The 12,696-nt window shown below is 41.5% G+C and overlaps 1 protein-coding gene across 10 annotated transcripts in view; it reads left to right on the forward strand.

The window, feature by feature from the left end:
• The window catches only part of ZMIZ1 (zinc finger MIZ-type containing 1), a 293,577-nt gene that overhangs the window by 259,394 nt on the left and 21,487 nt on the right, over positions 1-12,696 (forward strand). For 7 of the 10 annotated variants that reach the window (XM_019293446.3, XM_010412904.4, XM_010412908.4 and 4 more), the window contains 7 exons: positions 680-897; positions 2,358-2,556; positions 3,512-3,802; positions 4,953-5,135; positions 7,435-7,609; positions 8,900-9,086; positions 12,282-12,492. In XM_019293446.3, the coding sequence (XP_019148991.1) occupies positions 680-897; positions 2,358-2,556; positions 3,512-3,802; positions 4,953-5,135; positions 7,435-7,609; positions 8,900-9,086; positions 12,282-12,492 (1,464 nt within the window). The remainder of the gene's footprint in view (positions 1-679; positions 898-2,357; positions 2,557-3,511; positions 3,803-4,952; positions 5,136-7,434; positions 7,610-8,899; positions 9,087-12,281; positions 12,493-12,696) is intronic. The other 3 variants (XM_010412906.4, XM_010412905.4, XM_010412907.4) reach the window with 3 other exon arrangements.

The raw sequence follows: 12,696 nt of genomic DNA on the forward strand, positions 1-12,696 counted from the left end.
GATATCTCATGCAGGTGATCCATGAACAGCCACACTTACATCTCCATGGAAATTGTAGCAATTTGGAAAAAAAAAATCCTTTTAGCATGCAAAACACATCCTTTTATAAAGAGAACAGAGGATTCTTTTACAAGAAGCAATAAAAATAACCAATTGACTTTCGTACGCTATTTAGAGATTCAAGAATAGGTTAAGCTACTGAAATATGTTCTTTCACCATTTTTGCATCTGTAGTACCCTTTGCATTGTGCCAGTGGGACTGACTAGTTCCAAGTTACTTCAAAGTCCTGCATCAAACAAACAAATCAATACAATCCAACCCAACCCAACCAACCAACCAAAAAACCCCTCACCCCCTCACTCTCACCCAGAAAAAAAGCTCTGTCCTTCCTTGTAGTCAGCTGAATGGTCACAGCATGGTTGTAGCACGTCTTTGTCATAAACGTTTTTTATAAGCATAGTAATTTGGGTTCCACCTAGTTAAAACTCTCCCGTTTGTTTGGAAATGGCAAAAGGAGAAATCACCAGGAATGTGCACCCAGACATCAGTGAGGTCTGTGCTCTTTAGAGTTCAGAGTACAGGGTGGCTAAGTTTTAATTTAACGACTGCAGCAAATCAACTTAATTTGCTTGAAGTAGTTCAAGGTACAGCCCCTTACTCTCATGTTTCTTCTTGCAGGTGCTGGGAAATCCAATGGCAAATGCTAACAACCCTATGAACCCAGCAGGAAATCCCATGGCTTCTGGGATGACAACCAGCAACCCTGGAATCAATTCCCCTCAGTTTGCTGGACAGCAGCAACAATTTTCAGCCAAGGCGGGCTCCACTCAGCCGTACATACAGCAGGGCATGTATGGGCGACCCAATTATCCTGGAAGTGGAGGTTTTGGTGGCAGGTAAGATTTACTTCTGTGAGGTGGAAAATGGATGTAAATACTTGATGAAGCTTGGTTTAGTGACCTGGCAGAAGTGTCATGGGCTTATTTTAATTTTATAAAGTCTCAGTAGATATTTTATGCTGGTTAACTGAAGCACATACTGCTTTTACAGCTTCAGAAATCAGCTACCCAAACTGCAAAGAAATTTATCACAGTAAATGGAAATGGCTTAGGTCAATCAATTAGCTCTAATAAACCTCCAAAATAAAGTTTTAATTAAGAGAGATTGTTAAACAGACCACAGGCTTAGGAATGATTAACATTTAATAAGGCCAGGATGTGAAAGGTATTGATGGTATAATTTCTATGTGCATATGGAGGAGTGATCTTGAATATTGGGCAAAGTAGTTTCCTATGTAACAGAATATTTCTGCCCAAAGACTTACTCCACAGCAGGAATTCGAAAAGAATTGGAAATGAAGATGTTTGTTAAAAAGGATGGTCATGTTGTGTATTTATTTTGGGGAAATAAATGCTGCCTTAGTCATAAAATCCAAAACTAATAGTCTGGCATTAGTTACATTTTGACTTTCTGTGTCTGTACTTTGCAAACGGGGATGGTGAGGGCACTTAACTGAAACCACTATTTATGGTCCCATGGCAAAGGCTGCTGAAAAGACTGCTGCTGTTAGCATAGGCAGTCTAGTGTGAAGAATATAAGCCTGGGCACTCAGGGAGAGAGGGCTTATCTCTTCCTTCATCTCTGCCACTGATCTACTGAGTGACCTTGAACAAGCCAAAAAGTTTCTTCAGCTTTGTATTAACGTCTCTAATATGGGGACAGTATATTGGCCCATATTTATAAAGATATTTGATAATTTGAGGTGGGAAAGGCATGTCTTAGCTTAGTTTATCTTAGGAGCAATGGAGGAGATGGGTAGGAACTGCAAAATACATTGTGTGGGATCCAGTAGAGTTGATTGCATTGGGTCTCTCCTGGCCTTTCTGCTAAGGTTCAGGGAGAAATGCTTTTATGATACCTTGAACACTTGCCATAATTCACCACTGAGGCAGATGAATGTGCTTTCGTGAGGAAGTTCGCTGTTCCTGCTGCCGCGCATTTGCCCCTACACTACTGGGATTAACTACTGGGATTAATTGAGCATTAACTTTCAGGAGTTCAGTTCTACTTTGCAGGAAGCTACAGAGCTGCAAAGCAGTTCGCTGCCCCCGAAATGACTGCTGGGAGTGCCTTGCAATCCCAGTGGCAGCCCTACGACTGTTGCACCTGGGCAACAGGTGTAACCTGTAGATGCAGCCCGTGTCTCCCCTACACACTAATTACCTGTCCTGCTGGCTTTCATTAGTCATTGATAGGTGCTTTTGGAACAGTTCCAGGTGAGGATCACACCAACGTTCAAAACAAAATCCACCAGGCACATCTTAATTCTGCCTTTCTTTCTTTTCTTCCCTGTTAGTTACCCTGGAGGCCCAAATACCCCCGCAGGAATGGGGATTCCCCCCCACACGAGGCCACCAGCTGATTTCACCCAGCCAGCTGCAGCTGCTGCCGCCGCTGCAGTTGCAGCTGCAGCTGCTACAGCAACAGCTACAGCTACAGCCACTGTGGCAGCCCTTCAGGAAACACAGAATAAGGACATGAACCAGTATGGACCGGTAAGAGCGTCTTCATATTGGCTGTCCTTCTCACTGTTGTCTTTGTTAGGGTGCCTACTGTATGGGGGTTTTTTGCGCATGAGCATGGTTAGAAATGCTTATGAGAAACTGCTGGAATGTGTGTCTCTAGGTATGTCAGTCTCCCATGTTTTTCCCAATAAAACTTGCCTAACTGTATTTCGTAGTTTAGGGCTTGCCTCTTAAAAAAACCTGAAGATTTCTCAAAGTTACAGCTGCATTTGACTTGATGTAATATTGCTGCCTTTCCCAGCCCTCTAAATTTGAGTACCTAGTGAAATGTTCTAGAATCTTGCAATAGGTTTTGTAGCTCTTGGACAGTTGTTTGTTTTTCTAACTGCAGCTGGTTGTTTGGGTTATTTCCCTTCAAACAAGGAAACAACAACAGAAAAGGGATAAGGTTTTTAATAATTTTGTCTATAAGGGCAGCTATGTGAGACATGAATTTCCAGTGATCTATAACTTCTAGCATCTCATGACTTCATGGAATAATTTTTTTCTTAAAATAAACAAGGGCTTGATCAATTCAGGTTTTTCCTCCTTACCTTTTTTTACTTCTCTGAATTCTGAAGTATATGGGTCCATGTGCCAGGTGATGGGAAGCACAGGGTCTTAGAAACTGTAGTGTTGTGCTCTATTTACACAGCCAACATTCTAATCTGTTACCTTACGGTACTAGACCAGCCAATTGAAACAATTTAATTTCTCACCTTACACTTACATCTGTCTTCCACTCTTATGCCTTTTCCAATTCCAATTGGATTTTTATTATAAATAACATCACCAGCCATCAAATGTTAGAGAACATTGAAGGAAAATGCGACATAAATCCTTCCCTTCCTCCCTTCCCCAAAAGCATGTTCGGCTCCCTCTTCCCATTTTATAAATGCATGTCGCATTTTATTCTTTTTTTTTTTTTCTTCTTCTTCCGTTGAAGGTTTGTTCCTCTTTCCAGATGGGTCCAACTCAGGCTTACAACAACCAGTTTATGAACCAGCCTGGTCCCCGTGGTCCTGCCTCTATGCCAGGCAACATGAACCCAGCAAGCATGGGAGCAGGAATGACACCTTCCAGCATGAGCGGGCCGCCCATGGGCATGAACCAGCCTCGGCCTCCTGGAATGAGCCCCTTCAGCACCCATGGGCAGAGGATGCCTCAGCAGGCCTATCCAGGTCCACGGCCCCAATCTTTGCCTATACAGGGCATAAAGAGACCATACCCAGGAGAGGTAATAAAATAAGCATTATTTTGTGTACACTGTTATTTTCACTGCAAGTTGCAACATACCGGGTAATGTGTGGTGCACATCCCTTTAGGACAGGTACATCTTTGTTCCAGCCTTGACAGGGCTACAGCCATTAAAATATAAGCGGGAGCAGCTCTTCCTTTTTGGCTTTAAACTATTCAGGTTGACCCTTGCTATGTTAGTCAAGATGATGGTCATTAAATTGCTTCTCTCGGGAGGCTTTTCACTCTGTAAATACTGCCACTTATTTACAAATAAGTTAAGAAAACACAAAATGTGGCTTGTTCACATGATTTTTTCTTCAGATTTCATATTTTAAGGATGACTTTAAATCTCTTTTTGCTGCTTCAGAATCAGGTTTTTTCATTGTAAGTGAATATGTTCATGTTTCTAACAAGTCAGTTCTGAACAGTGCCATAAATGTTGCATGGTTGTTGGGCTGGAATTTTGCAGATGGTATTTGCCTGTTGTTTTTTGAAAGGTTCATTTATGAAAACATCTTATCAATAAGTTGATTTTTCAAATTGACATTTTACTACCTTTAGAGTTCTAATTTTCATGACTTCAATTCCAAAACCACAGCACAATCTTAGCTGGCACTAGCAAAGTGCTCATAACTAGTAAGAACTTCTCTTTCATTGTTAAAGTATTGCTAAACACTTTAGCAAGAGGCCAGCAGAGCAGTTGGGTTGAAAAAGCAAATGTGAGCAGCACAGCTTCTATGCTCTTCCCTGTTCCAGGTTTTTTTTGGTTTTTTGTTTTGTTTTTGGTTGGTTGGTTGTTGTTTTTTTTTTTATTTTACTTTTTCTTTTTGTGCTTCCATGCTACATCTGAAAAAGGAGCCCCAGGCTTGGGTGTGCTAGCACTTGCAAAAACACAGAAATTTTGTGAGCGTTGCATCTGGTTGTAATTCTGGTTTCTTCAAGCACAGTGCCCTTTGACGGCATTGCAAGGCTGAGTGTGTGTGTCTTACCCCACTTTGGTTTGCAAGATTTTTATGCTTTTAAGAAGTATTTCTCTGAAGGAGTTTTTGTTTGTTTTGATTGTGCTACTGAATGTATGCTAACAATCCATACTAGAAAGCTGTTTGCATAAAACATCTTTGTCTTCTTGTATCCCTGTCCTGAAATAGCCAAATTATGGAAACCAGCAGTATGGACCAAACAGCCAGTTTCCAAACCAGCCTGGTCAGTACCCCACTCCCAACCCTCCAAGACCCCTTACATCTCCCAACTATCCTGGACAGAGGATGCCAAGCCAGCAAAACACAGCGCAGTACCCTCCTCCAACAGTCAACATGGGGCAGTATTATAAGGTAAGAATTCTTAGATTATCTTGTTCCATTCTGGTGGCCGTTTATTAATGAAGTCACATTAATGGTTTCATAGATACTGCTTGTACATAGCTAAAGGAAAGAGAGAAAAAAAACACTGAGTTTTTACTAGTGTTTTGGGTATCATAGAGTCAAGTCAATCAGCCAAGTTGTATTGCAACTTCAGAGCAGTTCATAAAGAAAATTGAATGTTGCTGCAGCTCATTAGGGGCTTTTACAAGAAAATGTTGGGTTTGCTTTAAAAATAGCTTGTAAAAAGAAGTACCTAATGGGATTCAGGTGTACTATTTTCACCTATTCATGGTCCCCTGCAAGAATGCAACTATAGAAATTTGTAATAAACAAGTTCCATATTGCAGCATTCCAGTTTCGGACCTACAGTGGTCACTGTCGGATTAAGCCAGGCCAAACTTAAAAGGTGTTCCAGCTGTAGGTTTCATCTTTGAACTGAAGTTCCTGTGACTTTTTCCAACCTCTTCCTCCTTTTTTCTCAGTCTTTTCCCTCTGTGCTGCTTGTTTTGGGCAAGAACTAGAGTTGTTAAAATGTTGCCTAAAACCTGCCTATGGATACATCTTGAGCACTTTGTATTCTCCAAACTAAGGTTGCACTGAGGGTCTGCTGAGGTATAGCGCCTTTGAAATGCACACAAAAGTGATCTATTGCACACAGGTACTCCAGTGAGTATAAAAATGGGGAGGACCATCGATGTTCTGACCTGCTTAAAGCATTAGCTGTTGAAGTATCTGGACCACATTATGATTTTGAATGTAGGCTGAAAGAATCTAAGTTGCACATTGGTGTTGAATTGGAATTGTTTGATGTGATCCACACAGAAAACACCATTGAAAATAAAGGGAAAGCAAAACCCTTTTCTGTAGAGCATCTGTTCTGTGTGCAACCATGCTGTCCACTGTGGTACCCAAAGGAATGCCTGTTGCATCATGGCAGCTTTTTCAGTTCACTGTCAGGAAGAACATGAGGAGCAGACAGAACCTCTATACAATAATTCCAGTGCGGTCACTTATGCTAAACTAACTGCAGGAGATCTCTGTCAAGTTTTTAAGTGACATATTTTTTAAATACATTTTATGTAGGTTCATTTTAGATGGGGTTTAAGTTTTTTGTTTACCAGATAGTTCTGACAGGGAATTTGTTGTCTTTCCAATGTATCCCCTATATTGTATTCAAATATTGACTGCTTTGGAAACAGAAAAAAAGAGGTCTTGTTAAAAAGATTATTCTGGTTAGGGATAGGGCAAATTCCAGCTTGCCACAGACAAAACCTGACCCTTTGAATTGTAGTGATTGTGCAGATAGTAACTGTGTGTGTCAAAGATAAAAACCAAAGATGGATGGAAACTTAAATGTTTAAGATTCGAGAAGGCACCCCTCCTCTTATGCACTCTCAAGTAGCTTAGGTTAGCAGAGCAGCATTTAGATACAGAATCAGGTTTGAAGTCACAGTGCTTGGGCTGTCTGTAAAGATTTTCGTCTTCTGACACTGTCCTGTGTTTCTGTGTGTGGTACATGAGCCATTGCACAGAGAGCCATGCAGCTGCAGTTTTGTTTAATGTCAGCTTCCTTCGCATCAGGGTTGTTGGTTTATTCCATTGGCTGCAACCACCCCCTTAATTATAAGAAACTAAACCAGAGGTGTTTTAATACATAGCTACTGTTCATACTTAACTATCCTTTTTCTATCAGTTCATCTTATCTAGCAGCAAACTAGGAATGGAATCAAATTGTAGGTGCACAGAGTAAAAAACATCCCCTGACCCCCAGAGCTTTAATTCTGAGGAGCTGAACAAGGGTGGAAGAAAGGATAGATGGAAGTAAAAAGGACACAGACTGTCTAATTGCCTGTCTTTGGATTTTGTTTTTCATGTAGGCTTCTGTGCACTGCGGCTATTTTGGGAGGAAGGCAGAGAGATACAAAGGGCTGGGTGGGCTGTGGTGCAGTGGAAAAACTGAAGCAAATGGCTGGTTGGTTTTGGAAAGAGAGCATTCAGAGGAACACAGTAAAGCTTTTAGCAGCCTTGCTTGTATCTGGTCATTGCCTGAGTTAAGCTGGCTGGTCTGCTGGTTTCAGTTCCTTCTTTGCTCTCCTAGTGTGCCTCTTCCCTGAAGGCTTCATGGGACATCCTGTGGTTTCTTCTCCAGAAACAGAGGGGCCTCCCTCCCTTGTCTGTTGTCTTTGGTATTTGATAACAGTGCTGTTCACAAGGCTTATTGTTCTTATTTCAAGACTGCAATAACAATGTGATGTTATTTATTTTCTAGCCATCAAGGCCTGTACCTGTGGCAAATTACCCTCATTCACCTGTTCCAGGAAACCCCACGCCACCCATGACACCAGGGAGCAATATTCCTCCATACCTGTCACCTAACCAGGATGTCAAACCACCATTCCCACCTGACATTAAACCAAATATCAATGCTTTACCACCACCTCCAAGTGAGTAGCAAACAGAATGCCCTCACAGTCATTTGTTGTTCCTCTGTTCTCTGCCACATACATTTCAGAGTCTGGAAAGTATCTCTGATTGCTGCTCTGGGAGAGGCTGGAGTTGTTAAGTTGTAATAGGTGGCATGTACAGTGTAGGCTCACTTGAGCCAGTGGACAGGAAAGAGAAAGATTGCTCTGCTCTTCTAAAATAGACTATCAGAAAAGTTCTTCCAGGTTAAACTTGTAAGGATTTTACTCCAGAATTATTCCTTTGATATGCTTCCTGAGGATGAAACACTTGATTTTGGGTTATGTTATGTGTGCTTTGTAGGCTTGTTTATTGTATGAACTTCCATTTGGTCTATTTTGTTCAAGGGCAAAGCCATTCATTGAACAACACTGCAGAGTAGGATAAAATGTGAATATTTATAGCAGTGTCTCTATTGTGATCTGTACAGGCTTCTTAGGAATATTCAGTACTGTGCCAGAAATTGATATATGTTCCTTTCAAAGCCACTCAGCGTCACAGCTACACTGACTGGGAACAGGGCAGGAATAACAAGATCTCTCTGACTGGATACTAGCGTGAGATGTTTGAAGGTTTGAAGTGACTGATGAACAATAGGAGTTACCACTTACTAGGGAGCTGGGAGAACCTTATGTTTTCTGTAAAATAACTGCTGCTGCATTAGCACTTTGCAGCTCTGTTTGGAGTTCAGGATAGCTGAAAAATCAAGTAGAAGAAGATGGGCTGCAGTATTATTTGGGCAAGAACACAGGAGTTAAAGCCATTTGGACTTCATAGATCAGCTGTAAGTTACCACAAAATCTCATCTTATGGGCTCAGGTAGTAATTGAATACCAGTGTCTTTGGTCATAACATAGTTTCAGCTGATGAAACTATGAAACTAATTGGGTAATGTTGAGCCCTGTTAAAAGCAGGGAAAACAAACATTATCACAGTTTGACATAATTAAGAGATTTGTTTTCAGCCTTCTACCAACAGAGTAAGCTTGGACACAGAACCTATCCAGTAATAAAAACTGAGAATTCTTGCCATGCCTGATTTCTGTTTGTGGCTGGAATGCTAAGGTCCTAATGTGAAGTGTGGGATAATAGAAGACTGCTGTGCCTTGCTCTCAGTTTGAGCCTTGTCACTTGTATCAGTTAGATGATAGAGTAATTTTTGATTGTCTTTTGTGTGTGTGTGTATGAGCCTGCTAAGATAGACCCAGTAGCAGATCACTGTGCAATTTGTTACTATTCTCTATAAATATACACATTATTATTGCACTGCAGATGCTAAAGGGAAAGTTCACGCTTTCTCTCCCTCTTCGATCCCAGCCAACCACAACGATGAGCTGCGCCTGACGTTCCCTGTGAGAGATGGGGTTGTCCTGGAGCCCTTCCGGCTGGAGCACAACCTGGCAGTCAGTAACCACGTCTTTCACTTACGGCCAACTGTACACCAGACACTGATGTGGAGGTAAGCTCAGCCTTGTGCAAGTCATGCGTCCCGTGAGAGAGGAGTGGCAGGCCAGAGGCAATTTGTTTAGATTTGCCAGGAATTTCACTTCAAAAATTGTAGCCTGGATAGGAAGAATGTCCTTTTAACTCGCAGGTACTCTCACCTGTCATTATCCAGAGACAACACATTCTAAAATGCTTCGCAATATGTATTGCGTGTCCTTGCTGATAGCACATAGCATGCAGCGTCTGAAAAACCACTGCAACTATTGCATCCTTTCTGCTCTGGGTGGAGCAGGAGTGGGGTGTGCCCAACCCACACCACTACAAACTTTCATTTGGGAGTCTCTGAAGTCCCAGGTGCTTTGTGGCCTCTGAAATGTTAGTTGCAGAAGTAGCTCTGTAGGGCTCTTACAGTTTATGCTTAAATTAAATGGTGTAGAGTATCTGATAATGAAAAATAACCTACTAAGAGTAAGGACCCAATTTAGAGGCTTCGTAAAATCATTTGGAAAGACAAGTGCTTAAATCCTCTGAACTTCAGAAGCTGACTTCCTAAATTCCCCCTGTTCTGTGACTCCACAAGTAAGCACAGCTCAGAAGTGTGAGAACATAGCTTTCCTCATACAAAGGCTTCTGGTTTTCACTTACAGTGAATTCTTATTTCCAGCACAGAGGAATATTTTTTCCTTGGTGGTACTTTCCTGTATTTAGTGGAGATCTGTGTGATTCCAGGGTGTGTTTTGATTGCACCATGTTCATGGAAAGGCCTTAGATCAAATGAAAATCATAGCCTTAATTTTTTTTGAATTTATGTATTTTCAAATACTACAGAATAATTTCATCTCTTTGTTCAGTTTTTCTCAGAAAGTATCTCCGTGTTTATCCTGGCTGCTGATTGCATTGTCTGAGCCTTTCTCTGTGCACTGTGGAGGCTGGTTAGTTGCTTGGCATCTTGCATGGAGGTTGCTTGCAGGTGTAGCTTCAGGTTTTTTTTCCTGTGAGGATCTTCTTCCCATTCACTGGAATCCACTGGAGACTTGTATTTTCCTGGTGTGGAGTGTGTGAGGCAGGCAGAGAGATGCGCTTGCTTCCCTGCCCCGGGATGGACTCTGGCTCTAAAGCGGAGGCTTGTTGCAGGATGCAGGAGTCCTTGCTGCCACAGTGCCCCTGTGCCCTGAGGGAGCCTGGGGGTTGGGAGGGAGGGAGATTGCAGGCAGACCACATCCAATAATTAACACCTAACTTTGAGGTCAGTTATTGCTTACTTGCATTTCATTATCGTGGAGCACTCGCAGCAGAGGGAGTTTTGGCAGTTATTTGCAAGTTCTTATTAATAAGTAATCACTACTGGGGATTGTGCTGGCTCATTCAGTAGATTTATAGTGCTTCACTGAGGCATGAGGCTGTTTCTTAATATCTGTTCTTTCTTTCTTCCTTCGCTCACCAAACACATAGCCTTTATTTAAACTTATTTTAATGAAGACTCATAGGTAAACTGTGCTCAGGTCTGCTGTTTTGAAAAGCCTGTTAACAGTGGGGAGAATGGATAGTCCAGTAATGAAGTCATTTCACATTTAACTCAGGGCTGGATGGATGCCAGAAAAATGAATTAGTCACATGTGTGGATGGATTTTGGTTTTTATAGAGAATGGTGGAACCGAGCCAATTCTCAATATTTTTCTGCCCGTTAAAATATTCGGCAAAACCTCTCACATGTACACACATAATGAATAGCAATGCAAGTATTTTTCTCCCCATGGGAACTTTTCATAGTTACAAGAAACAGAAAGGTTGAAGGCGGGGAAAATGTCTCCTTGAAGCTGGTTCAGTCGTCACACTGCTCTGTTATTAATAACGTCCCACGGTGGAGACACTGTGTGCTGAGAACACGAGGCTCTCCTGAGGTCTGTCACCACCCTGTGACACTCAGCAGGCCTGCTCACCTCATCTGCTTGGGTTTTATATCAGAGGTACCACGCCTTGCTTCCCTCCAGGTTTGGGTTATTGTGCTGTGTTCTCTTGAGGTGAGAAACTGAGTGGAACTTGCAGAGAGCGCTTTCAGAAAATGGTTAATAAAATATTGAAAAAAAGCCTGAGAAGACTTCATGTAGATGGATTATGTTGAAAGGTTGGGTAACTTGTGTTTTATAATTTTCTTTTTAAAAGGCCCACACGTTTGTGTCCACTGATAAATCTTGGTGTTTTGAAATCCGGGAAAGATAATGTTGAGTCAGATTGAAGTCTTCTTAAGGAAAATGGCTGTTAGGGTGATAATCTCCTGAATGAGCTGCTCCTCTTGGATGTTACAAAGATACCTTCTTTCAGGGAACATAGATTTTTCAGGAACGTAGATTTTAAACTTTGAGCTGTCTTTTGCTGTCATGAACAGCAGAATTCTGACATTTTGGTTCAGTTTGCTGTGTTCTTTTAAATTTCTTCTTGAAATTACTCATTCCTAACACAAGGTTAAAGTACATTTATGAAACTAAAGTCATAGTCTCTACCCACTTAATTTGTGATTAACTTAATCTCAGCCTTTTCGTTTTTTGGAGGTGTTACAGAAATAATTTCTGAGGAGCAAAATAATGAGTAGAAGTTATTATAGGAGAGGTGGGAGGAATTCATGCCCTGAAAGGTCTAAATTGGGTAGATTTAATCCACAGCCATGTTAATTTAGAATCACAGAAGCTGATTTTGGTGGAGGGTGAGATATAGGAGTCATTTTATCTGAGTTGATTTACCTGTTCTGAGGCAGGATTAGCTGTACTTGTGTTTTGTCTGACAAGTGTTCGTTCAAGTGCTTCTTTAAGTGCTCGGAGGTAGTGAAGAATCCAGACTTCCAACACAACCCACTGCAGCATATTGCTTTCTTATTCTTAACTCCTAACACAGGAGGGACCTACCTGATGTTAACACTCTTCTTTCTGCAGGATCACTCCATGGCCTGGGTTTGCAAAGAGGTTTGAGATGTTTCCTTGGAAAGGCCTTTATAAGTGTAAAATATGAACAACTTTGGGGCATGCTTGCATTATGAATTCATCATGACTTGCTTCTGTTAAGGGCTTTTATGAAGGAACTATGTTACATCTTTAATGGCAATAATCCAAGAAAACTAATCTGATTGATCAAGAAAAATGTTCCTAGCATAAAAACAACCTCCTTCTGCAGTATGAAAGCAAAGTTAAAGGAAGATTTATTGATTGTTGTGCAGGTCTGACTTGGAATTGCAGTTTAAGTGCTATCACCATGAAGACAGACAAATGAACACAAACTGGCCAGCTTCAGTCCAGGTCAGCGTTAATGCAACCCCACTTACCATCGAACGTGGTGACAACAAGACATCTCATAAACCTCTGCACCTGAAGCACGTCTGCCAGCCAGGGAGAAACACGATTCAGATTACAGTCACGGCGTGTTGTTGCGTAAGTACACCAAGCTCACGGCTGCAGCTGCTGGTGCTGAGTTTGCCATTTAGAACAGTTTGCAAGTGTTGCCTGAGCTGAAAGAGCCTTACTCTCATTTTTTTCCGTGCCTTTTTCTGGTCAGGTTTGTACTTTATGATGTTGACACAGTCAGAGTGCTAATATGGAAATTTTTGCTGCTTAACTGTTGCAGAATGTAGCGAA

This window comes from Corvus cornix, chromosome 6 (genome assembly GCF_000738735.6).
Source record: "Corvus cornix cornix isolate S_Up_H32 chromosome 6, ASM73873v5, whole genome shotgun sequence".
Lineage (NCBI taxonomy): Eukaryota > Metazoa > Chordata > Aves > Passeriformes > Corvidae > Corvus > Corvus cornix.